A 26,830-nucleotide genomic window follows, 5' to 3' on the forward strand; every position below is an offset into this window, starting at 1 on the left:
ACAGGGTAAGCCATCACCTGGGAATCTGGAGAGAGCCTAATACAGACACAGGTTAATACCAGCAGAAGTTGCTGGAACTAGTAACCTGCAGGAACACTTCCATTGTAATTTTGATGAATTATTGGAGGTTGACAGTTGACTGGCATGAGAGTTAAATCTTGGGGGCCCAGTCTCAGGGATACCCATACTCTCATGGTATTTACCAACAGAAGCTCCACGCCAGATTTTTATGGTGAGGATTTGAGAAAAGTCCCTGTATGTTTTCAGCAGGGAGAGGAGAAAATTTAAAAATTAACACAGGAAAATTAACCATTTTGAAATACACTGAGGGTATTGTCTATAACAAAGGTTTATTATCTAAGGTAAGCTACCAGAGCCTTATCTGACTTGAAAAAGGACAATTAAACAACTCTAGCACCCTCTAACATTTTATTTCACACAAAAGGAGGGGGAAAGAAAGGGGGGCCAACATATGCTTCCAAAAGTCATAATCCAAAGACTCAAACCCACTAAAGCATTGAGATTTAATCATAAGGTTATAGAATGTTTTCCCTCTCCTACACCTTATGAAAATATCAACAAACCTTCAGTAAGAGTGCATTACAACTGCGAAACATGTAAGACATACACCCTATTTAAGGACTTTCTAAGGAAACCCAAATATAGCAGGAAAAACACAACAAACAAAAAAAACCACGGGAACTTACAGCCTCTGGAACTTACAGCCATAAACACATTAAATACAGCCTAATTCCTAGCAACATTAATATAAAACCTCACTTTAAAAGCCTAATCACTTGAGCTTCTATTCCCCAATACGTACATGCCTGGCTTTTGACAAAAATTTAAAATGCATGCTAAAGGGCAAGAATGAACAGTCTGAAGAGACAAGCGTCAGAACTAGGCTCACGTATGACACAGGCCTTATAATTATCAGAGGACTTAAAGTAACTATGATTAATACATTAAGGACTCTTATGGAAAGTAGACAACATGCAAGAACAGAGGGACAAGGCAAGCAGAGATGAAAACTCTAAAAAGGAATTGAAAGGAAATGATAGAAATCAAGAACATTATAATAGAAATGAAGATTGCCTTTGATGTGCTTATCAGTAGATTGAACTCAGCTCAGGAAAGAATCCTTGAGTTTGAAGATAGGTCAATAAAAAATGCCCAAAGTGAAAAGCAAAGATAAAAAAATAATGAATTTTAAAAATATATCAGAATATTGAAGACCGTTGGGACAATTTCAAAAAGTATGTGATATGCATAATTGGAATACCAGAGGAAGAAGAAAGAGAATTATTATTTGAAGTAACAATGGTCTAGAATTTCCCAAAATGGATGACAGAGACCATACCACAAAAGACTCAGAGAACACCAAGCAGGATAAGTACTAAAAACCCTACATGAGCTGTATATTAAAAATGCAGAAAACCAAAGAACAACAACGACATTCAAGGGAATTTAATTGACATTTATGAAATACTTCATCTAGCATTGCAGAATACCCATTCATCTCAGGTTTGCATTGACATTCACCAAGAGGCCACATTCTGGGCCTTAATATATACCTTAACAACTTTAGAAAAATAAAAAAGTATGCACAATGGATTTAAACTAGAAATTGATAACAAAATTACCAGATTTTCAACACCCTTGAAAATAAACAGCATACATTTTTTTAAGTTTATTTATTTATTTCAAGGGAGTGGGGGCAGAGAGAGAAGGAGAGAGAAAGAATCCCAAGCAGGCTCCATACTGTCAGCGCAGATCCTGACATGGCTCAAACCCACGAACTGAGATCAGGATCTGAGCCAAAGTTAAGAGACGCTTAACTGAGCCACCCAGGCACCCCTAACAACATACTTTTAAGTAGCACATGGGTCAGAGATGAAGTCTTACAAGATATTAAAAAATATTTTCAACTAAATAAAAATGCAACTTCTCAGAATTGTGAAATAGAACAATTGTGGCACTCAGAGGGAAATTTGTAACATTCAATGCATGTATCCGAAGAAAGATCTAAAATCAACAATCTAAGCTTAACATTTTAGGACACTAAAGGAAGAACAATTTTAATTTCTTTCTTTGGAACCAATTTTCTAATCCATGTCACATTCTCTTTTCTTGAAGAACGTCCTTTCACATTTCTTATAAATGTAGGTCTGCTGGCACTGAATTCTCTATATTGTATGAAAAGGCTTGATTTTCCTTCCTTTTTATTTATTTGTTAAACTTTTTAAAACTTTCCTTCCTTTTACTTATTTTTTAAACTTAACTTTTTAAAAAGTTTATTATTTTGAGAGAGAGAGAGGGAAAGAGAGCACTGTCAGTACAAAGCCCAATGTGGGACTTGAACCCACAAACTGCAAGATCATGACCTGAGCTGAAGTTGGATGCTTAACTGACAGCTATCCAGGTGCCCCATTATCACTTTACTTATTTTAAATGATCCTCTTCTGAATTTATCTCCTACATATTCTCAAGGTGCTTCTTGACATTTGTTACCTTTAGATCAATCATACCCTGAGGAATTTAGCCAAGGGGATTTATGGTAACTTCTCACATACTTCACCTTTTAGCCAAATGCCCTTTAAGTAGACCTGTTGCCAGTGGATTTCTAACTCTGAACATATTCAAGGAGTAGAACTTTTTTGTTTGTCTCACCTTTAAAATTTTACTTCATCCCTTAGAATCCTGTTCATAGGTTTTTGAGAAACCCTATTGAATGGATTTCACAGTACATTCCCGTGTTTGTTTGCTTGTTTCTTTCATGTTTGTTTGTTTATGTATTTATTTATTTTGAGAGAGAGAGCGCGCAAGCAGGGGAGGGGAAGAGAGAGAGAGAATCCCAAGCAGCTCTGCACTGTCAGCACAGATGTAGGGCTCAAACTCAAGAACTGTGAAATCATGACCTGAGCCAAAATCAAGAGTCAGAGGCTCAACCGACTGAGCCACCTAGGGGCCCCTTTTCCTTCACTTTTAAAAAGTATAGAATTCTGGTATGGCATGTGGGTTTTTCTTCTTCCAGCACTTAAAAGATTTCACTCCATGTTTTTTCATCCCTTGTGTTTTCTAATGAAAAGTTGTTGTAACTCTTCAACCTCTGGGTAATTTGCCTTCTTTTCTGTGGCTGCCTTTAGGATTTTTATCTTTGTCTTTTATGTTCAGCAGTTTGAATACGGTAGGTCTATTTTTTTTTTTTCTATTTTGGTATTAATATTGCTTGATATTCTCTGAGTTTCTTGGATCTGTTGTTTGGTATATCTCCAATTTAGGAAAATTCTCAGCCATTATTTTTCAAATATTTCTTCTGCCCCATTCTCTGTCTTCTACTGCTGGGACTCCAGTGATACATAGACCCATTTATTATTGCCCATCAGACTTTGAATGGTGTGTTCTGTTTATTATTTTTTTCTCTTTTTTCTTTTTGCGTTTCAACTTGGGTAATCTCTATTGATCTGTCTTTAAGTTCAATGTTTCTTTCCTTGGCTGTGTTTCGTATGCTGATGAATTTGATAAAGGCAGTCTTCATCTACTGTGTTTTGATGTCTAGATTTGCATTCATTTCTGTCTTATAGTTTACATATCTCTGCTGAAGATGTATATCAAGTCTTAAATGTCTACCTTTTCCATTATAATCTTTAACATATTTATCTGTTATTTTAATTCCTTATTATGATAGATTCAACATCTGGGTTATGTCTGGGCTTGGTTATGATGATCATTTTGTCTCTTCAGACTTTGTTTTTTCTTTAAAACAACATTCTTAAAAGGTAATTCACATATTATACCATTCGCCTATTTAACACCTACAATTGAAGAGCTTTTAGAATACTCATGGGATAGTGCAGTCATCACCACAATCAATTTTAGGTTAGGGATGTCTGGGTGGCTCAATTGGTTAAGAGGTCGACTCTTGATTTCAGCTCATGTCATGATCTCAGTGGCTCGTGGGACGATCTCCACACTGACAGAAAGGAGCCTGATTGGGATTCTTTCTCTCCTCTCTTTCTGCTCCTCCCCTGCTCTTCCTTCTCTCTCTCAAAATAAATACATAAATTTAAAAACACAAAACTTACTTACATCTTAGTAAGACAACCTGTACATCTTAGACATCACCCTGCAAATCCCCAACCCTCCTAGGCCCCAGGAGGCTACTAATCTACTTTCTACCTCTATGTATTTGCCTATTCTAGACATTTCATAATAAGTAGAATTATGCAATATGTGTTCCATTGTGACTAGCTTCTATTAATATTGATTTCAAGGTTTGTCCTTATGGTAGCATGGATGCCAATGACATTCATTGTGTGGATAGACCACATTTTATTTATCCATTCATTGATTAATAGACATTTGGGTTTGTTCCAATTTGGGGATAATACAGGTTTAATACTGCTATGAACATTTGTGTACAAATTTTTGTGTATATACATGTTTCTGTTTTTCTTGAAGTAGAATTGCTCGTGGTAACTCTATGTTTAAACATCGGAAGAACTGTCAAACTGTTTTCAAAAGTGGCTATATTGTTTTATATTACCACCTGCAGTGGATCGAAGTTCTAATTTCTCCATGTCCTCAAACATTTATTAGTTAATGGTAGTTGTGTGGATTTACATTTTCCTCATGGTCAACACTGTTGCGCATCTTTTTATGTGCCTTTTTGCTGTTTGCATATCTTGTTTGGAGAAATGTCTGTTCAGGTACTTTGTCCATTTTTAAATTGGGTTGTCTTTTTATCATTGAATTGTAAAAGTTCCTTATATATTCTAGATGTAAATCTCTTATATGGATTATTATTATATCTCCGTGTGGATATGTGTATTATTAATATCCTATTCTACAGGTTGTCTTTTCACTTTCTTGATAGTGTTCTTTGATGAACAATAGTTTTTAACTTTGAGGATGTCCAGTTTATTTTTTGTCTCTTAATTGCTTTTGCTTCTGTTGTAATATCTAAAATGATTTGCCTAATCCATGGTTATGAATATTTATGCTCACTTTTTTTCTAAGAACTTTATAGGTCAGCTCTTCAGTTTAGGCCTTTGATCCATAGTGAATTAAATTTTTGTGTATTTTGTGAGAAGGGGAGGAAGGGGGTGGGCCATGTCTCAAATGTCAAGAACTCTTGCTGTTTGTATCAAATTTTTAGTAGATTTTTGACTAAATGTTTCTACATTGGTTTATGTAATTGTCCTTTAGGACAATTTCCTCAGACTGTAAATGGTTGAGTGTTTTAAATAGCTTTTACCAGTTATGCTTGTGTTATTGGGGAATGGGTCCATGGAGCTCCTCAAGCTGCCACTTTGGAAGTGGAACTCAGGCTCCATTTTCTTCTTGCTTTTCACATGTCCTGTAATATTTTTGTTAAATGCTTGGCATGTTGTATAGGACACTGGTTAGTGAGATAAATATAAATATATATGTGCATTTTGCTTATATACTTGGAGGTGAGCACAACTTTCCTTCTGCTGATCCTTCAGTGTGAAGGTGTGTGTTAATCTAGTCAGGAGCTTGACTGAGCTGGAAGTTTGTTGTTGCCCAGTTACCCTCAGTAATTACTTTGCTGGTTACCCTCTCTTTACCATAGACTTCATGGTCTTGAGTGCAGGGGTTCTCAGCTGAGGATGATTTTGCTTTCTGGGGGACATTTGGGACTGCCTGGGACTATTGCTACTAGCCTCTGGTGAGTAGAGACCAGAGATAATGCTGAACATCTTGCACCTCACAGGACGGCACCCACAACAAAAAATGATCCAGCACATAATGTCAGTAGTGCCAAAGTTAGGAAACACTACTCTAGAGCTACCTGAAATTCCACATAGTTTGCTAGAGGGTTTTCCTATTATATCTGCTGTCCTCTTGGCCAGCTTTGCACGGTCCCTCAGAGAGCATATTTCTCTTGGAATTCCTAGGTATATTCCACTGTTATTTCTACTTGGACGCGTGTTAGCTTGTGGGTGGCTGGCAGGGGAGGGGAGCATTCTCTGATGTTCTGACTATGTCTTAGCCAGGCTCTGTGAACCTGAGGCTTGGGGTGTGGCCTTCACAAGTGTTCACATTTTCATTCTGCTGTATGCTAGGCCTGACACCACATATTCTAGTTCCTCACTTAGGGAGAGAGATTTCTTTAATAGACTTTATTTTTCAGATCAGTTTTAGGTTAATAGAAAAAATAAATGGAACATAAAAAGTTCCTACATATCCCCTGCCTCCACACACGCAGAGCCTGCCCTATTATCAGTATCCTGTGCCACAGTTTATATTTGTTATAATCAATGAACTTGCATTGACCCATCATGGTCACACGAAGCCCATGGTTTACATTTTGTGTTGTACAGTCTGCGGGTTTGGACAAATGCATAAAGGCATGTATCCAGCATTATACTATCATGCAGAATATCCTCACTGTTCTATCAATCCTGCACACTCTACTTACTCCTGCTTCTCTCTTGGGGTAAAGTTTCTTCTTTGCTTCCTTCTTTCCTTCCTTTCTTTTTACCTCTTTTTTTTTTCTTGCTTAAAACACACACACACACACACACACACACACACAACACACACACACACACACACACACAAAAAACCCTTTTGTTTTTCTCAGCTACAAAGGGTTTTCTCTAATGCCCTAAGGTGACAATTTTGTTGCTCTTCTCCATTCGGATTTAGGCTTTTGTTCCACGGGAGAATTGTCAGTAGAGTTTCGCAGTGGCTACTTTTCTGATGTCTCAGGCAATACTGAGGTAGGAGAGGATGGAGATTCTCCCCAGTCTTTGGAAATACCTGGAAGAGTTTGTTGATGGAAACAAATTGATAGGAATCCCCCTGTGTATGGGTAGATCTTTATGCTAGCCACACTTGGCCTGTAGCAATTCATAAGGAATTTGTAGCTAACTTACATGCCACTCAGCATGATCCACTATATATGCATGGGTCCTTTTTCTTCCTGGAGGCACGTGTCTTTCCCAAGAGATACAGATTGGTTAGTTGTTTACCTGAGATCTCAATTCTCTCATGGGTTCAAGAAAAGCTATTCATTTAAAGTTTGTCTAACCTTTTGTTTGTAGAAAACAATGTTTTCTTCAAGGAAAACAAATGTTCCTTCCAGTTTCTACACTTCCAAGATGAAAATGGAACTTACTCCTTTTTTTTTTTTTTTTTTTACATTGCTTTAATTCTTTGACAACTGCTATTGAACTGCAGTCTGCAAAGAGCATCTAACTCCTGGCTTTAGTTTTATGTTCTGGGGTAACACTTTAGGATCCCACCCTCATGACCTCATTGTATCCTAATTACCTCCTAACAAGTACTATATCCAAAGAAAGTCACAATGGGGTTAAGGATTCACCATATGAATTTTGGGGGGCACACAAACTAGCATAATAAGAAACCCTGCCATGGAGAGATGCCTCAGTTTCCTTATTGATAAAATAGGGGAAATCATACCACTTATTACAGTGGGTTATTGTGAAGTTTAAATGCGTTAATAAGCACTTAGAACGGTGCTTAGAACAAAGCCAGCACTACGTAAGTGCTGGGTGCTATTAATTTGTCACTGTGGTCATTTTTGTTATTTAGCTGTTGTGTTATTTGAGTATCCTGATATGTCCTGATTTTCAAGTGCTTACCCCATACTTCCTATGGAATTAAATCTACAGAACTTAAAGGACTTGGCTGAGCAAAACATGAAGAGAAGTCTGTGCAGCCCTCCATGCAGAAACCACCAGCACCTTTAACAGTGCTGCAGACAGTGGCCTCTCCCTGGACAGCTTCTGACTGTATTTTCACACCAATGCAACACCAGCTATTTCTCCTCTTTGAGACTTGGTAGCACAAAGGTCACATGGATGTGTCTCCCCATCCTGCACTCTCTTACTCCTGGATTGGATTGTCTTTCCTTTGGGACACAGAACTGGCTTGCAGACGCTGAGCCCATTTGAGCGTCTTGCTTTGGGAAAGTCATCTGAAGTGGGAATGAAAAGACCATCTTCATTTTTACTGAGAAAGAAGACCAGTGGCCACGGTGTGGAAGGACAAGGCAACACACCCCAGAGCCGAGACAAACATGTCTTTCTCTGTATGAAGATTCAAATCATGGCACACAAGATTCATGGAAAGCACTTTCACAACTGAGGGACAGGAGAAGGGAAACTTTTTATTCACAGGTTTCTGGCATGTGGTGTGTAGCATGTACCTTCAAGAGAGAATTGCAAGGAAACAAAGGGATGAGTAAATTCAAGGTAGCAATTCTTTAAGATGTATATTTGTATAATAGATACATTCTGATAAGTTATATCTGTTTGATTTCTAGTTTTACAAATCAAAAATATTTCCCCTTTAGTTCACTGTTTTGTTTTTGAAATTGTTTATTATGTTTTGATTGCAGTTGAAGGCAGGTTTTTAACAAATGAGTTCTCAGTTTTTTACCTCTTTCAGGAGCTGATGCACTTAAGTTCACTAATAGAGTTCCTTATGGAGCTCTATGAAGCTAGATAGTGAACTCCCTTTCAAAGTAAAGGATGTCGTTGTAATATAATCCCCTTTGTGTGAGTTACTTGTGTAAGTAAGTAAGTAGCTCTCGATTTAATGGAATACTAACTGCCTAAATTATTGAGGTGAGTGAGGCAATGGATCTTGCTGCAGTTGCGTTCAGTGTAGGCTGTTCATCAGGGCCTTGGTACTTTGGTGGACCCATCTTAGTAAAGGCTGATCAGCATCAAATACTATTGTGAAAATAGCGAATCTTGTATTTGTATTATAGAATATTTGTATTATATAAAAATTCCCACAACTGACCATAGTGGACCAGAGAATGCAAATTTTACCTGTGGCCAGCAGATGGCAGTGTTCAACCCAATTCAGTTCACCTCCATAAGATTGCTGGCTTATTTATTTGGTTAGTTAAGTTTTTCCCGAGCACCTACCTCAAGCTGGTGGGGGTGTAGCAGTAAACAAAAACAGAACCACTAATAATGTCCAGTGAGTTTATTTGTTGTTACATACTATGTGTAAGATGAGAAGGCCTGTGAATAATCTCTTAAAACTACAGGATGTGGTCCTGTTGTCATCTTGGTGGATGGGAGAGTAGTCAGGAGGAACACACACAGGAACCAAGAACCATTATAAAAACAGAACTTAAAAAGGTCAGTAGAGTCACAGAGACGGATGGCAATGTTTCACTGGCAGTAACAATCTGTTTCAATAATGATCATAGGGAAGCAATTGATGTTTCAGGTCTGTTGTCTTATGTTTAGGGCTGTGGTCCCACAGTCCGTTACTGTAACCCTTAGGGCCAGATGTGTTTAGAAGTCATAATTTTGGGGGGGCGCCTGGGTGGCGCAGTCGGTTAAGCGTCCGACTTCAGCCAGGTCACGATCTCGCGGTCCGTGAGTTCGAGCCCCGCGTCAGGCTCTGGGCTGATGGCTCAGAGCCTGGAGCCTGTTTCCGATTCTGTGTCTCCCTCTCTCTCTGCCCCTCGCCCGTTCATGCTCTGTCTCTCTCTGTCCCAAAAATAAATAAACGTTGAAAAAAAAAAATAAAAAAAAAAAGAAGTCATAATTTTGGGGATTTTGGAAAAGTAATATGTTATATATTACCTAATACCCCCATTGTAAGCTGGGGAGCCCTGTAATCAAACACAGTCATACTTCTGCAATAAAATAAAATAAAAAATAAAATAAAATAACAGCTTTTGGTTTTCAGAGGTTTTTGAATGGCAGATAAATATTGTGGGTCTATATTATTCCATGACAAAAAAGAATTCAACCCCAAGTCTCTAGAAAACCATTCCAGTTTTTTTTTTGGAAAATGGATTCTCAGTCTATAGAAGTTTGTGAGAGTTTGATTTATATACAGGCATACTTGGTTTTATTGGAGTATACTTTATTGTGCTTTAACGACATGGTGTTTTTTTACAAATTGGTGCTTTGTGGCAACCCTACATCGAATAAGTCTGTTGGTGCCATTTTTCCAATAATATTTGCTCACTGCATGTCTCTGTGTCAGATTTTGGTAATTCTCACAATCTTTCAAACGTTTTCATTATTATTATACTTGAATTGTATATCAATGATAAAACTTTGCAATATCATGATATCATGATAAAACTTTGATGGATGAGGAGTTGCTTCTTATGGATGAACTAAGAAAGTGTTTGTTTTGTTTTGTTTTGTTTTGTTTTGTTTTGTTGTTTTTTCCAGATGAATCTACTCCTGGTGAAGATACTGTGAAGATGGTTGAAATGACAACAAAGGACTTAGAATATCACATAAAATTAGTTGATAAAGCAACAGCCGCAGTTTGAGAAGCTGGATTCCAGTTTTGAAAGAAGTTCTACTCTGGATGAAATACTATCAAATAGCATCGCCTGCTACAGAGAAATCACTTGTGACAGGAAGAATCAATCCCAGTGGCAAACTTTATTGTTGTCTTATTTTAAGAAATTGCCTACAGCAAACCACCCTGATCAGTCAGCAGCCATCAACATGGGGACAAGACCCTCCAACTTACTTAAAAGATAACCACGATGTGAAATCCCAGATAATGATCAGCATATGTCAGCATATTTTTTTAATGTTTTATTTATTTTTGAGAGAGTGTGAGCAGGGGAGGGGGAAAGAGCAAGAGAGGGGCAAAGGATCTGAAGCGGGGCTGGAACTCGCCAACTGTGAGTTCATGACCTGAGCTGAAGTCAAATGCTCAACCAACTGAGCCACCTAAGCACCCTGCAATGAAGTATCTTTTAATTAAGGTATGTACATTGTATTTTTAGACATGATGCTCTTGCGCAGTTACAAGACCACAATATAGTGCAACATGCCTTTATACGAACTGGGAAACCAAAAAGTTCATTTGGCTTGCTTTATTGTGTTATTTGTTCATTTCATTGCCATGGTCTAGAACCAAACTCACAATATCTCTGAAGTTGGCCCATATTTCTTTACAAATTTGTTTACCATTTTTAGGGCCTAGGTATTGTCATTCTTGAATATTTTTAAGCTAAAGTGAACCAGAATTAATTTTGTTTTCAAAATGCTTAGTTTAATTAGATATTTTGAGATAATTAAGAGTATTACAGTATCAGGATTAGAAATTATGACCTTAGAAAAAAGAATGTTTGCTCATTATCACGACTTGAGATTTCTGCTAAGTTTCAGTGTATTTACCAATTGAAAAAAAAACACAGTTAACTTAAAAAAAAAAAAGACATTTGATCAAAATAGTGGATCAAAGCCTTCCATTGTTTAGTTGTCCAGTCTTTGGCTGTCAAGTTTTATTTAACTTGTAAAAAACAAGAAGGAAACTTACCACCCTAACTTGGAGTGCTAATGATCTTCCTATACTCTAGATTTTAGAAGGTTGATTTTTAAACTTTTTTTTAATTAAAAAAATTAAAAAGGTTTTTGTCAATTTCTTTAAGTGACAAAAGACTCTAAAAGGAAAGTTATTTCCACAAAGTCAGGAGGCTCTCCAAATGAAATTGTGACAGTAGAACGATCAGGATGAGAGGAAAAAGGCAGGGATGACCAAAGAGTTCAGGGAGCTTTTCGAATGGAACAATAAAACCAGACCAGCTTTCTTGGCTGGGGCAGTTGCATCATGTTTTCTAACATCTGATTTCACAAAGTGTCTATGTTTGTTTCCTTGTTTATTCTTTATGTTGTTCTCAAAAGTACTTGAAGCAGCTTACATAAACATATATAAAATGACATGTTAAACAAGTGTGTGGGGGAGAGAAAGTCAGGGGCACACAGGAAGGAAACTAAGGAAGGCACCTTGGGAAGGGTGTGGGAAGCTGGGACATCACCTTTGTACATTTGTCTCTGAGCTTTCCAGGTACCCGGGTGGAGACAGAAGTACTCTTGGTGTAATAAGAATATAAGCTCATTGAGGTTAGAGAGCACATTTTATTCACTACCATCATTCTGGGACACAGCAATCTGCCTTAAAACAGGCATTTGATAAATATTTATCAAAAGGATACAATTTACAGTGTCTCTAAGATTAAAAATAACAGCAGTGGTCTATGGAAACACAACTTCTTTCAGTATTCAGAAATTTCCTCCTGGTCTTCATAAGAAGGCACTGTAGATACAGGGGCTAACATTCTTGATAACATTTTGAAGAATAATGGGGCATATTTTATGGGGGGGGGCTTTCATTTATTTGTTTATTCATTATTAATTTGTTCATTGAGGAAACATGTCTTGACCCAAGTTTTCCCAAGACGCAGGGATGCAAAAAGTGCCTATAGAAGACAAGAGTGTAATTAAATATGGGAAAGTGTTATAGGTTGTACAATACAGTCTTCTTGGAGAGTACTGCTAGTACTCAACACCCACAAGAACATGTAACACAGAGTAGGGACTTGCTATGTATTTGTTGAGTGGATTAAGGAAGAGTTCATCAGACAGGTGGAAGAGAAGAGAGTTCTAATCAGAAGGGAACAGGATAGGCAAGGATTTGGAAAAATGCTACAGGTGGCCTAGGGGAGAGAATGATGTATATGGGTGTGGGGAGGGCTAGGGGCACTTGCTGAGAGGTTAGTCTGTTGAAATAAACCCGAGTCCTATCTGGAATGCTAGCAGAGGGAGTTTTATCTTGTATTATGATTTTTTTTTTTAAAATTTCATCAAAAAATGGTCTTCAGCTAAAGTCAGGATAGAAGAGAAACCTAATGTGGGTATTCCACCGACTCATTTGACACGTTCTCTTTCCTAATATCCCCAATTATCCTCTGAAGCATTGTTCCTGTTTTTCCGTATGGGAAGCCAAAGCTCAGAGATTTGAGTGATTTGCCCAAGCACAAATCATCTTCTATGAAAGACAATTCCCACTCTTCTTAATTCAATGAAATCCTCATTCTGAAAACTGCCAGTGGGGGAGAGCTGGCTCCTGCTCTTGTGTCCAGGTTTGTTGTATTGTGGAGGACCGGTCCTAAGTCTGCACTCAGCCACCTAGCCTCCTCATTTAGCCTTGGGGGCACAGAGAACAATTGAGCATCATAACAAAGGGGTAACCTCTAGGGTCCAAACGTAGAAACATAACCCGTTAATTATTGAGAATTGCCTTTGGCAGTGAGACTCCAAGCAGATCTCTCTTGGCTTACCTCTGGCCATCTTTCATGTGACCTAGACCATCTTTGACTCCTACCACCAAAAAGACTTTTAGATGCTAAGATTCCTGCTCAAGAGAGTGGACGCCCATAGAGAAAGTGGTTGTTTCATAGTCTGTCTACTGAAGGTTGTCCTGTATTCAAGGTATTTAATGTGCTTAGGTTTCTGTCTGCTACCTGGTAGATGCTCATGGATATCAGCTGTTATTTTTGACCTCAGTTCACATTTTTGAAAATCCAGCTTTCCCACAGGATCAAACCTGAGATACCATGCTTAGGTTTGTGGCCTTGCAGATTCAGTGTGATAATCATATCAACATAAAAATAGATTCAATATCCACCTAAAGGATAGGCAATGGAGTGGTTTTATTACAGGGTATTACAAGTTGGGGTTGGTGCCTGAGTATGTCTGTTTCTCCTCATCTCTTGGCCTTTCACCAGAAAAGAGTGTGAAGGGAAAAAGAGGCCCTCTGCCCAAATCCGTGGAGATGATAAGAACCCAGCAGCTTTTTAGGCGTCTTCCTGGTGCATGGACAATTGTTCAGGCTGCTGAAAGAACCTGAGGAAGCTGCACGGGTGCCTGGGTGGCTCAGTCGGTTAAGCATCCAGCTCTTGATTTGGGCTCAGGTCACGATCTTGTGGTTTGTGAGTTCAAGCCCCATGTTGGGCTCTGCACTGACAGCACAGAGCCTGCTTGGGATTCTCTGCCCCTCCGCAGCTCATGCTCTCTCTCAAAATAAATAAACTTAAAAAAAGTATTTGGAAATATTTTAAGAATCATGCAAAATTAGGGGAGTGGCAAATGACAAGCAAATGGTCCAGTTTTCTAAAGAAAGGAAACATGTTTTGACCCCTGGAGAGTAAGTTTCATTGCATTTATCAGTAAGAGTCTAATGGAGATTCTCAAAAAGAGGAAACACACACCCCACTAAAATCCATCCCTCCAGGTTTCACAAAGAACAGGCCATGCCAGATCAGGGCGCTTTCTTCTGGGACAGATTACCAGTTGGATGGCTCAGAAGGTCATGGACTTGTATCTCAGCCAAGTGTCCTAATACAAATTGATTTTTATTTTATTTTAGTGCCTGTTGCATGTCAAGCACTGTGATAAGCACTGGGGATAATGGGGCTAAAGCAGTTTAGTTTCATGACGTGAGAAGTACTCTGTGATATCAAATAGATGCACACAAATGAATGGTGGAAATAATTAGATTGCTTACTCATAATTGATTTAATAAACACATTTTTATAATGATGCTTATGCATTTTTGGATAAACCAGAAATGGTGAGAAAATGTCATTAGTTGATGGACCTAATCCAGAAAGATGATTTTTGTGTGTGACAAAGACCAAAATTGAGATGAATTATAACAATGACAAAGTTCCACACTCCTTCCTGCTTACTTAAAAAAATCTAGTTGTTTGTATGTGTGTATGTTTGTTAATGTGTGTGTGTTACAGATTTAGTATTGATGCATAGATGTCTACCATAAACCTTTGGGATATAAATAAAATAAATAAAATCTTCATGAAGAAATTCCTCCTCCTCTCCAAAGAGCAGTGTTGGTGTCTACGACCACAACTACACAACCACAACTACACAACCACACTGACGCTGGGAGAGGGGTGGGCTGGGAAGGAGGAGAATGTGTCCAGGTTGGCCCAAAGCTCATTATTAAACCTCTGTGTACTTCATTCTAGTGAATCATTTATTTTTTCCCACTAGGGCATGAATTCCTCAAGGTCAGGGCCTATGTACTGTAACCTTAATGTCTGGCAAAATGCCTGGGCCCTCACAAGTTCTCAATAAGCACTTCTTCAAGATGTATTTTCCCCCCCCACCCCCCCCAAAACCCTTAATTTGATCTGATATTGCATTAATTACCAAATAGCATCTGTATTAGTCTCTTATTGTTGCTGCAACAAATGAATAAAAAATTGGTGACTTAAAAGAATACAAATTTACTATCCCTACAATTCCAGAGGTAGAAACCTCCCAAATCAAGGTGTTGGTAAAGCTATGTTTCTTCCTTAGTGGGGGAGGGGCCCAGGGGGAATCTGTTCTTTCCTCTTCCAGGCACTAGAAGCCAGCCACATTACTTGGCTTGTGACCCCTTCAAACCAGCAACTCTTTGACTCTTTTTCTTGCCACGTTCCTTTCTCTTCCTACTCTGTTAGAAGAGATTCTCTACTTTAAAGGGTTCATGTGATTAGATTGGGCCTACCTGTGTAATCCAGGATATTGCCACATAACCTATTCACAGATTATGTGATTACAGTTAGGATTAGGGTGTGGACATCTTTGGGAGACTATTATTCTGCTTATCACAGCCTCCAAATCAGAAAGGTGGTGGTATTCAGGTGCTAGGCTCTATGCAGAAGATTATACTATGCCTCACTTTAATCAAATCCTTGAAGATTGTAGCAAAGAACCAGAATAACAGGGAAATTTGGAGTTGTGCCAACCTAAGGGATGTTTAAAAGAATAGGATGTTTAGCTTAGAAGAAAAAGACCTCAATTTAGGGGTCCAGTAGCAGTTCTGGTTTGAGGAGGCTTGAGATGACTGCTTCTTCATCAGAAAAATACCAGGAAATTCTGTCACATGACAGAAGATTGCACACCTGTGCTATGCAATCTCAGAGGACCAAATAGGATTAATACTGGAAACTTTTGGAAAGCAGCTTTTGGCAGAACTTAAGGTTGGGCCGTGTGGACATTCCTGATGTCTTTCAAGACAGCAGGCTAGAGATGGCATGGCTCCATGCCGTGGGGGTTCTTACAAAAGAGATTTGAGCATTAGATAAGGAATCAGCTGAGGTGTTGTGTTGAATTCCATTTAGCCCTCGCAGCCACTGATTCTGTGACCTAGAATTCCATTCATGACCTTCGGGTACCTCTGACTACATATAGCCAGAACTGGCGAAGGCCCTGCCTCCCTACTGAAGAGTCATCTTTTGCCCTCCGTGAATCTGTATTTAAGGATCTGTCCCATACCAAGCAGAAGTGGTGAAGGAAGCTGGTAGAGCTGATGCCTCTTCAGAAGATGCACTAACTCACATTATTGTTGAGAATATATATTTAGAAGGAAAAACCAAAAACAGTAGCCATAGAGACAGTACAAAGTTTAAAATGCTACACAAGTACTTAAAAATACTCTCTTGTATACTCAGACATGAAAAGAAAACAACAATAGAGATAAGGCATGGAGAAAGTATAGATTCATGAGGTGGTTTATATCAGAATCCAGGATGTTTTGACGAAGTTGAACATTTAAAACGAAGGAAACAAAAATAAAGAGTAGACCAGATTCTTTCATCTTAATCCAGACAACAATATACTTTGGGACTCTGTTTTTCTTCGGTTCACTTTAGGGATGGTTATTTGGAGTAACTTGTACAAGATATTGGAGCTGCTGTAGAAAGTGCTGTGTTTTTTTTTTTTTTCAACGTTTATTTATTTTTGGGACAGAGAGAGACAGAGCATGAACGGGGGAGGGGCAGAGAGAGAGGGAGACACAGAATCGGAAACAGGCTCCAGGCTCCGAGCCATCAGCCCAGAGCCTGACGCGGGGCTCGAACTCACGGACCGTGAGATCATGACCTGGCTGAAGTCGGACGCTTAACCGACTGCGCCACCCAGGCGCCCCTAGAAAGTGCTGTTTTTATGTCAATAGTGTGGGTAGCATGAAGGTACTTTTTTGTACTTTAAATAGCCTATGTTACTTTTTTCTTGATCTTTTAAGTATACATCTGAATGTCTAGGTTATACACTTGAGCTGTACTCCATGATACGTTAGACCACTTGACCGGCAGATTATTTTGTATCCCTAAAGTATCCAAAAGGAATTAAGAAATTAATTACAACTTTAATTATATCCAAGAAAACTCTTTGTGGTTCCTTATAGCTGTTCTTTATCTGTCTTCAAAGAGAGTCTTAAGTGTCTTTGGCTTTGGTGTTGTAATGGTCATTCTAGACTGAGGAGCTTGTTCAGACACTTAAGACTTTGGGCCAATACTGCCAATGACTTCATACCACTTCATCTTCTTTCCACTTCTATGGATTACCCAACAGCAAAAATGGTCATTCTAGCCAGCCCCTGATATTCCTCTCTACAGTCAGGGGAAGGTCAGCTATTTTTTGATCCCCACGGGAGAGAGACAGCTCCTCAATCAGTATCCTAAAATAGCTGGCCATTCTCAGCTGCTGGGCTGGAGTCCCTCCAGGGGAGAGCCAAGGGGATACAAATCCACCCACTGGGTGCGAGTGAGAAGTCACCAAAACATGAGCTAGGAGAGGCTTCTAAAGAAGATCCTGCCTACTCGAAAAATCTTTCTTATTTTTCTTATTTTTTTTTTTTAATTGAGAAGCTACGTGTCTGCCATTTTTTTAATTTCTAAGTTTATTTAAAGGGAAACCAGTGGCTTGAAGATGAGACTAAATATTGCTATCTTCTTTGGGGCTCTCTTTGGTGCTTTGGGGGTTTTACTCTTTTTGGTGGCTTTTGGATCGGATTACTGGCTTCTTGCAACTGAAGTGGGGAAGTGTTCAGGTGAACAGAATGTGCGTTTCTTCTTCCAAATACTGATGTACTTGGTAGGGATGAGGGTAGCCTTATGTATCCTCTTGAAATCAGAGAATAGTGGTGGAGTGCCTATTTCTTCACAGAAGAGATAGGTAGCAAGCTACTGACCATCATTATTTGGGATAAAACCCATTGTTGTAATATTTTCCTGGATGTGATAATTTAGGTTATGTGCTTTGTGTTGATGGCAAATTACTTTCTTTGTGTTCTGTACAGATAGAGAATGTCACTTTCCACCATGAAGGATTCTTCTGGAGATGTTGGTTTAATGGGATTGCGGAAGAGAATGATTCCAGTATCTGGAAGTTCTGGTACAGTAAGTGCAATTTAGCTTTATTTCCCCTCGTCATTAAAATAAGAATGAGCAGCTTCTTATTTAGTATAGATCACTTACAAGATAGGATTGGATTCTTAACTGTAGAATCCTGATAGAATGTCTTCAAAAGATTCATGAAGTGATTCTTTTTCAGTAAGTAGAAATGGCTATATGAATAATTATTTTATTTTCTAACCTAAAATAGGGGTCTGAATATTTATGGCAAAACTGAATTATCTTCTGTTTCCTTGCTCATATTTAAAATACACTTACCCTAACAACAACAAAAAACTAGGTATTAACTATAGTATTTTTCTTGTCTATTATTGCTGTGTCTGTTATTGGTGTGTTGCAAATAAATTAGTTTTATTTTTGGCTATCAACCCTTTAAATGTCAAATTTAAAAATTAAGATATAGAGATCAGATATTTTATATTGGTGGCTTTAAAGTTAAAAAATATCTTTTTTTTTTTTTTTTTTTTTTTTTTTAATCAAACTTACCAGCGGCGGTGGATGAAAGCACACTGTTTGGGCTTTAACCAAGGTAGTGGGAATTATCAAGAAATGCCTGGCTTCTGATGTCTGTGTTCTCTCATAGAAACTTGAGAGTTCCTTTTTGATGTAGAATAGCTTCTTAAAAATACAGTACATTCTTTTCACTGTATTTCCTATATTATATTAATCTCTGAAAGTAAATTCATTGAAAATAACTAGCTTTTATCTTATTGCATTCAACAATAAAAGAACTATTTATTACCCTCAAGGTTATTGTAGGTTGAAATTATTAGTCTCCTTATCCAATACTCCTGTGATATATCAAAATATGGCATTTACACACTAGTCAAGATTATATGATAAAATAATATACAATAAAGAGATGAGATCTTGGAAGACGTAAGCAAGCTGACAGCAAGTTGGCATATGTGAAAGGAAGAAAGTAATGATGAAATGGGATTTTGCAAGAAATAGTTGGTAGCTATCTTGTAGTCCTTTTGGAGAGGAGAATGAGCATGGAATCTGCCAATGAAAAGCATTCAGACTCTGGCAGAGTAAGTCAGACTGTGCAAGAGGAAGATTTTGCCAAGGACTTAGAGAAAGAAAGAATATTTCACTCCTCCTTAAAGGGTACACAGTGAAAGCTTCAAGTTTTCCAACAACATAAAAGTTTTTTTCTTGTGTTTTCTCCAAATACTAAAAATGCATTTAAATTATTAGCTTGTATGACCTATCATTTCCAGCTTTTCCCTAAAAATAGAATATAGAATACATTTTATATTAATCAGAGCTGACAATGGGTAAATCTAAGTTTATTAGAGTTTTAAAACAATTACTTTTTGAATACTATGTGCTAGGCATCATGTTGGGAACTGGAGAATATGGCTGTGAAAATAAATGAAGTGTAGTGCCTTTAATCTTAAGGTGATATTAGGGGCATTCCCAGCATTGAACTATGTCATGAACTAGATGTTTTGGATGAATCTACTTTCCAGGTCCCCTGAGCTGCTTGATGTGAGTTCCGCCCGCCCCCCCCCCCCCCACACTCATCAGTTCTCTGAATCTGTTGCTCCCACCCACAGTTTATTTAGCTTGTGTGTCCCAGGTCCTGTATGTCTCTTGTTAGGAAGTCTTCACTCAGCATCTCAATAACAACTACCATCATTTGCTCTCCTTCCTAGCCAATCAGCCACCGTCCAAGAACTGCATGCACGCTTACCTGTCACCATATCCCTTCACAAGAGGGGAACACAATTCAACCTCCTATGACTCTGCTGTTAGTAAGTACCTTTGTCTAGAGAATGCCTCCAAGAAAGACTTGCTTTTCTGAAAAAAAACTAATTTCACATATATCATTTCAACATTTTCTCTGGAATGAATCTGTTATTAAATAATAAAATACCATTTTTAATACAATATTTATAACTCTAATAGAATATAGCTCAGAGTTAAAAGTAAAGCCATTGTAACTTACTTGCTGCTTATAAAGATTTTTTTTTAAGTGTGTCTTCTGGTGTGGAAATAATGATGTTTATTAGGAATAACTGCTTCTTGTGGGTTTGACAGACCTAAAGCTAGTCTTATAATGGGAAATATTATAATCCACACCCTGCTTTAAAAACATTGTTTTTGTAATTGTTACACATAAGAATATGATTATGCTACTGGTTTCCTGCAAAATGACTGGACTTCCTTATATGTGATATCTCAACGAAGAATAGTCAGATGTCATTAACTGAGAGTCGTGATTACCGAGTTCCTTGGTATTTACATCCTCTTTGTCCTATGGAAGGTACACAAACTTAGTTGGTATGGAAAATATATCATATATACTTAAATGTAGTTTTATACAAAGTACAAAAGCTCAATATGTCAACTTGATTCTCAGCTGGTTTCATGAAGTTTTTAACAAAGGGTGTTTCTTGTAATCTTAAAACTAAGAATTGGTTCGTTATTTACCAATGTCATAAATAAAGACAAAAAATATTTGTTTTTTTTTTCAAAGACAGTAAGCAGCATATTTACTTTTCTGAATAAACTTATATTAGTAGTCCCCAGAGAATCAATAGGAGATATATAGGTAGGGTGGGGGTTGGGAAGAGAGAATGATGGATGGATGGATTGATGGAGAGATTTTAAAGAATGGGCTTATGTGATTGTGGAGGCTGGCAAGTCTAAAATCTATAGGGCAAGATTTCAGGCTGGATAAGAGTTGCTGTTGTAGTCTTGAATCTGAAGCCTAGAAACTCTGGTAGAAGTTTTTCTTTAGGTAACCTCAGTCTTTATTCTTAAGGCCTTCAACTGATTAGATGAGGCCCACCCCCATTATGGGTAGTTTAACCACATTAATGCATAAAATTAACCATTGCAAATTATATGCCTTATAATTTTAAGTTTGTCAAAGGATGTAGCATTTGCTCATATCACACAATTAACATGACACTTTATGGAGTGGAAGTGGGGTCTGAATAGCAAATGAGATAAGCTGTCATACAGCCATGCTTATCCATCATAGTCGCTTGTGCTTAAAAGGGCTCTGGCTTTTGGCCTTGAGAACGAGCGGTGTGAATGTTCCTTCCCATTAATAACTGCAAAAGGCGCTTCCATTTGTCAAAGCATTTTGCATTGTGTGACATGGACCTTTTCACTGATAAGAGACGAGATGACATAGGAAAGTGTATAAACTATTCTGTCTCACAAAAAGTTGCAAAAAAGGTATCCCTTCCCTGACATTCTTACTTTTGTAAAATTGACCAAGAAGTAGCAGAGTAGAACAGGGTTGACTTTCCACAACATTAGGTGTTTGCATAGCTATTAGTGTTCTGTTGATAACTCATGTATATGTTCAGGTCCTGTGATGATCGGATAGGTATCATGGGCACTATATATGTTTAAATGAATCTACATATTTGAAGAGTCTGTAACTCAAGGAATTAGTGGAGAACTTTAAACACAAGGTGACATGATCTAAACATAATAATTATGATGGAGGTGGAGTGTATGTGCATGCCCCCAAAATTATACTGCAATTACAGTTAGAATCATTATGTAGCACTGCATATAATTACTGTGTCATTTTTGGATCTAATGACAAAACCATATTCCAATTTTTTTTTGTTTTAAATGATCACACTCCCCTTGGCTCACATATTGTAACTCCCTATTCACTTTAAGCAGCTTTATCAAACATTTTAGCAAACATGACCAAGACGGGAGGAAGGATGTCCTACAAAGAAACAGCTTATACACATTTCATTTACATTCATAATAACATACAATGGTATCTGACATTATATTTGGGTGATTTTTTTTTTATGGTTCCCTTATCTAAGAGAAGGGCCATCGATATCATGAGAAGGGTTTTATCTGACTGAAAAGTGAGTGTTTCCTAGTTAGTGAGGCTGTCTAGTCTTCACCAGACCCCGTATGTACTCTTGGGTTTCATATAGCCTCATAATTATCAGGCATTATACATTTGCCAATTTATCTTGGGTAAATTCAGTCTTGTTTGTAAAAATTGGATGCATTCCAGCCTGGCAAATATAATTGGTAAAATAGCTTTGTATTTTCCTTAGTTTTTGCAGTTACAGTTAGCCAGTGTTGAAATCAGTGAAAATAATATAGCAGTGTTTGATTGTTCTGGAAAGACTATTTTACAATCATTGAATGCTACTGATGAAATTGTTCTATTTCATAATATGGAGACTGAAACTCAGAGGAACCTTGTGACTCGGTTTTCACACAGCTGATCCTTGGCAGAACTAATGCAAAGGTCCAAGTCTCTGCATTTTATTTATTGATAATCTTATTATAAACTACAGTGAATGAAAAGACAAATCTTAGTATTTGCCGTTAAATCTTTCTAAGCATGAGTTTTTTAGTTGGATCTCAACAAAAGAGCAATTTTAAATTTATGTTGCCTTTCTCTCCTTTTCTATCTGATCCTGACCTGTGTATACAGTCAGGTCTAATTCAGTGTTTCCTTTATTTATTTATTTTTTGTCTCAAGTACACATTCTAAAATTCAATTATGCTCAACTTTAGTTTGAATGGTTGCCCAAGCCTAGAGAAGTTTTGAGGTAGGATTGTATACTTTGACTTCCTTTATTTTTTTAAATATTTTTTTAATGTTTATTTATTTTTGAAGGAGACAGAGACAGAGTGTGAGCAGGGAAGGGGCAGAAGAGAGGGAGACACAGAACCTGAAGAAGGCTCCAGGCTCTGAGCTGTCAGCACAGAGCCCGATGTGAGGCTCGAACCCATGAGCTGTGAGATCATGACCTGACTTGAAGTCAGATGCTTAACTGATTAAGCCACCCAGACGCCCCACTTTGACATCCTTTAAACAATTCTATTGCCTTTTGATATCTGTCAGAATTTAGATTTTCTGGTTTGCTTCATGATTAAACTCAATAACAGTTCATTTATTTGGTATCATTTGGTGATGATGTATAGAACATAGATTAATTTTCAAGATAATTCAGCCCTTGAGTGAATTAATAATTTTCTTGCCATCCCCATAGCCTTTGGCCACACCTATATCAAAGTGCTCATTGCATGTAACTGCAATTGTTCACCTTAGTTTCTTTATTATTTGTTGGAGCTCCCTAGAGACACAGGATGTAACATACTCATATTTATACCCCCAGAACCTAGTATAGTGAGTGGTACTTAGTAAGTGCTTAAATATTTCTATGGAATGACTAAGTGCAAAAATTCCTTGGCCTTCTTATTCAGCAGAATATATTGAACATGATGTGTCCCTTCCTTCATGAGTTGGAACAAATGCATACATGATGGCCTTCTTTGAGTTCTTCAGAATCAGTGTTTGCCCTCCTGCGTTAGGGCCTTTGTACCTGCCGTCCCTCCTCCCCAAATGCTGTTCCTCTTTTCCCAACCCCTCCTCCCTTCACTTCTCTAACAAAGCAGGCCCATTCTCTGAGCTAATACATACTTCAGTCTTCTTTCTTTGTTTTTTTTTTTTTAATTTTTTTTAAATGTTTATTTTTTGAGAAAGAGAGCATGAGCAGGGGAGGAGCAGAGAGAGAGGGAGACACAGAAACCAAAGCAGGTTCCAAGCTCTGAGCTGTCAACACAGAGCCCAACATGGGGCTCAAACTCATAGACCACAAGATCATGACCTGAGCCAAAGTCGGATGCTTAACCAACTGAGCCACCCTAGGGGCCCCATACATCAGTTTTCTAAGGAAGCCTTCCATAGAGGTAGTTTTTGATATCAGATATAATCTTTAAGAAAAAAATCATAGAAAAGGAGGTGGTAAAATATCAATTATATTTAGGAGGAGAAAAAATAAGCAAAGGCAGCCCACAAAGGAGAAAGAGAAAGAAGCCTTGAGAAAGCAGCTGATGAGCAGGCTGTCAACACTGTTCCAGGGGCCTGTGGGTAGACAGGAAGAGTCTTGGGAAGGAGGTGGTGTCCCTCAGTGACAAATGCAGAAGCAGAAAGAACTGGATAATACTGATAATGCAGGGGTTCCCATGGCCACTCATAGCTGTGCCTACTGAAGGCTCAGCTACAGAGGCCCTCAAAGGCTCTTTGCAGGCATCTCTTTCTAAATTTTTTTTTTCAACGTCCATTTATTTTTGGGACAGAGAGAGACAGAGCATGAACAGGGGAGGGGCAGAGAGAGAGGGAGACACAGAATCGGAAACAGGCTCCAGGCTCTGAGCCATCAGCCCAGAGCCCGACGCAGGGCTCGAACTCACGGACCACGAGATCGTGACCTGGTTTAAGTCAGACACTCAACCGACTGCGCCACCCAGGCGCCCCAATCTCTTTCTAAATGTAAACCCACAATGCCCTGCTGGTTTGGCCTGAGACCTGAGGCCTTCTGCTCTGTATCCCATTCCTGCTCACTGCCTGTTCCCTCAGACGGGACCTGAGGGCCCTGCCCTCTTTCCTGGCAATGCCCTTCCTCCTCCAGGAACCGTTCCATTTTCCTGCACATTTTGTCACCCAACAGTCCTCCTGAGGGCCTAGCCCTATCCCAGGCTTCTTCCTCCTTCACTTGTCCCAGGAGAAGAGGTGAGAAAGCAGTGATGCTCATAAAGGGGCAGAGCCACAGAATGATGGGGGCATGAAACCTCATACAGGGTGGTTAGGGGATGGGCAATGAACAAGTTGAGACCTTTGTGAGGAGCCAGCACTTGGACTTGGAGTAGCTCCCAAGAGTACACATTTACAGAGAATACTAAGTCCTTATAAAAACAGTCACACACACACACACACACACACACACACACACACACACACACACACCATCTTGCTTTGCTATGCAAGGCAAAATAAAATATAAATACCATCATATCTGACAATTTTATTTCTTTAATATTTTAGATTTGAGTCTAAAGTTAATGCAAACACTTACATAACTATGAAGACACATCAACACACCTGAGGCACCTAATTTCATTGGGATGACCTCCTGCTTCCAGATCAATTATGCTTCTGTAGCTGGGTCCTATTTACGAATTTTCCCATGTTCAGTACGGTGAATCTGGACGTTGTCTTTTTTATTAAATTTTTTTTTTCAACGTTTATTTATTTTTGGGACAGAGAAAGACAGAGCATGAACGGGCGAGGGGCAGAGAGAGAGGGAGACACAGAATTGGAAACAGGCTCCAGGCTCTGAGCCATCAGCCCAGAGCCCGACGCGGGGCTCGAACTCACGGACCGCGAGATCGTGACCTGGCTGAAGTCGGACGCTTAACCGACTGCGCCACCCAGGCGCCCCTGGACGTTGTCTTAAATTTACCAAATTTCCTTCTGTTCTGCTTTAGTTATATAGCAAAAAAACATACATTGTAAAATACAATGGAAATCAGTTCCTTTTTTTTGTTTTGTTTTGTTTTTTGGTCAAAAATGTCAAGTACCTAGATATTTAGAAATACCTTGACATTCACTCAATGTCCTACTATTCATTCAGACATTTGGGATTACACAGCCACAGCCACAGACACAGCGTGATATTACGGGGTGACTGCAATTCCCGATTTCTGGCTGACTTTTCACCTGTGACCCAGTGAAGGCTCCCCTGCATTCAGATCACAGGGCACTCATAGGGCAGCTCGCCCTGTCTTCCAAAGCTGCAGCTCATGAGGATACAGTTGGCTTTCAGGTCCAGGTCCCAATATCAAAGCTGTAATTAAAAATCACTTTTTCAGAGGGTGTTATTTTGTGTTCTCTACAACTGATTCATGGACATCTAAGGATTGATTGACAGCTTATGTGACATCCCTGCACTAATGCGGGGAGATTGCCTTCTGAAAACAAGACTGTGTGGTTATTTACCACAGTGTGGCTTGACTTCCCCTTCATGGAGGACAGGCTCCAGCCTCTACAGAGGCTTCTGGTGATAGCTATTGAAATGTCAACCACACTCAGAAGTAGAAATATTCTCCAATCATAGAGAATCTCTTGGTGCCTTGGCAGTATTGAGATTTGTGGCCAGATAATTCTTTGCTGTGGAGACTGCTCTGTGCATTGTGAGATGTTGAGCAGTACCCCTGGCCTCTACCCCTGGAGCACCCTTCAGTTGTGCCAGTCAAAAATATCTCTTAACATAGGCAAATGTCCTGAGGTGGGTGGGCACAACATCACCTCTCATGAGAACTACTGAAACATTCTAGACTTTCATTCCTAACACTTCTGAGGACCCAAGCTCTTCTTTAGAATTATACTGTAAACATCTGTGCCCAGCTCCAAGTCTGGACTCAAAAAGCACATTAATAATGGTTAGTTTTCTGTTTCCATGCAGAATATACAGCCAAAAAAGGAGCAAGGATCTGGTCTGGGTCTCTCTCATCTTTAAATATTACCATTTCTACTCCAAGTTGTGGATCTTGTCATAGAAAAAATATTTACTAGATCCAGTGGAAAAAAATATCGAATGACTGCTGTAGGCTGGGCACTGTTCTGCAGGCTTTAGTGTCAGCCCTAAACTTACGCTTATGGAACTTTCATTATGGGGGGAGGCAGATGACAAACAAAATAAATCAGTTAAGTACTTGGGGAGAAATAAAAGGGGGTATAGTGTGTGTGGAAGCAACCTCAATATTAAATAAGGTGACAGGCCTCATAGCGAAGGTGATGTGCGTTTTGAGTTGGCCAGCCCTGGTTGAATGGGGCTCTGTCATCCAGCTAAGCTGTCATGGTTCACAATCCTTCCTTTGAGGCTAGATGGATGCTGTGCACAGAGTACTTAGCAGTGGAGCCGGCTTGTGGTAAGGGTTCTATGGCAGTTAGAAGCTGGGCTTTCAGTCAGTGTATCTGTGTTCACTACCTGAAGCCACCAC

The 26,830-nt window shown here is 38.8% G+C and overlaps 1 protein-coding gene across 4 annotated transcripts in view; it reads left to right on the forward strand.

The window, feature by feature from the left end:
• Positions 1 to 26,830, forward strand: part of TMEM182 (transmembrane protein 182) — a 78,051-nt gene that overhangs the window by 6,967 nt on the left and 44,254 nt on the right. For 2 of the 4 annotated variants that reach the window (XM_040454120.1, XM_040454122.1), the window contains 4 exons: positions 7,665 to 8,246; positions 10,206 to 10,541; positions 17,916 to 18,019; positions 19,696 to 19,794. In XM_040454120.1, coding sequence (XP_040310054.1) covers positions 10,348 to 10,541; positions 17,916 to 18,019; positions 19,696 to 19,794 — 397 coding nt within the window. In that variant the 5' untranslated portion in view covers positions 7,665 to 8,246; positions 10,206 to 10,347. Of the gene's footprint in view, positions 1 to 7,664; positions 8,247 to 10,205; positions 10,542 to 17,358; positions 17,682 to 17,915; positions 18,020 to 19,695; positions 19,795 to 26,830 lie in introns of those variants that run through there. The other 2 variants (XM_040454121.1, XM_040454123.1) reach the window with 2 other exon arrangements.

The sequence above is a fragment of the Herpailurus yagouaroundi genome, unplaced genomic scaffold (assembly GCF_014898765.1).
Source record: "Herpailurus yagouaroundi ecotype Mexico unplaced genomic scaffold, PumYag 210, whole genome shotgun sequence".
NCBI classification, from domain to species: Eukaryota; Metazoa; Chordata; class Mammalia; order Carnivora; family Felidae; genus Herpailurus; species Herpailurus yagouaroundi.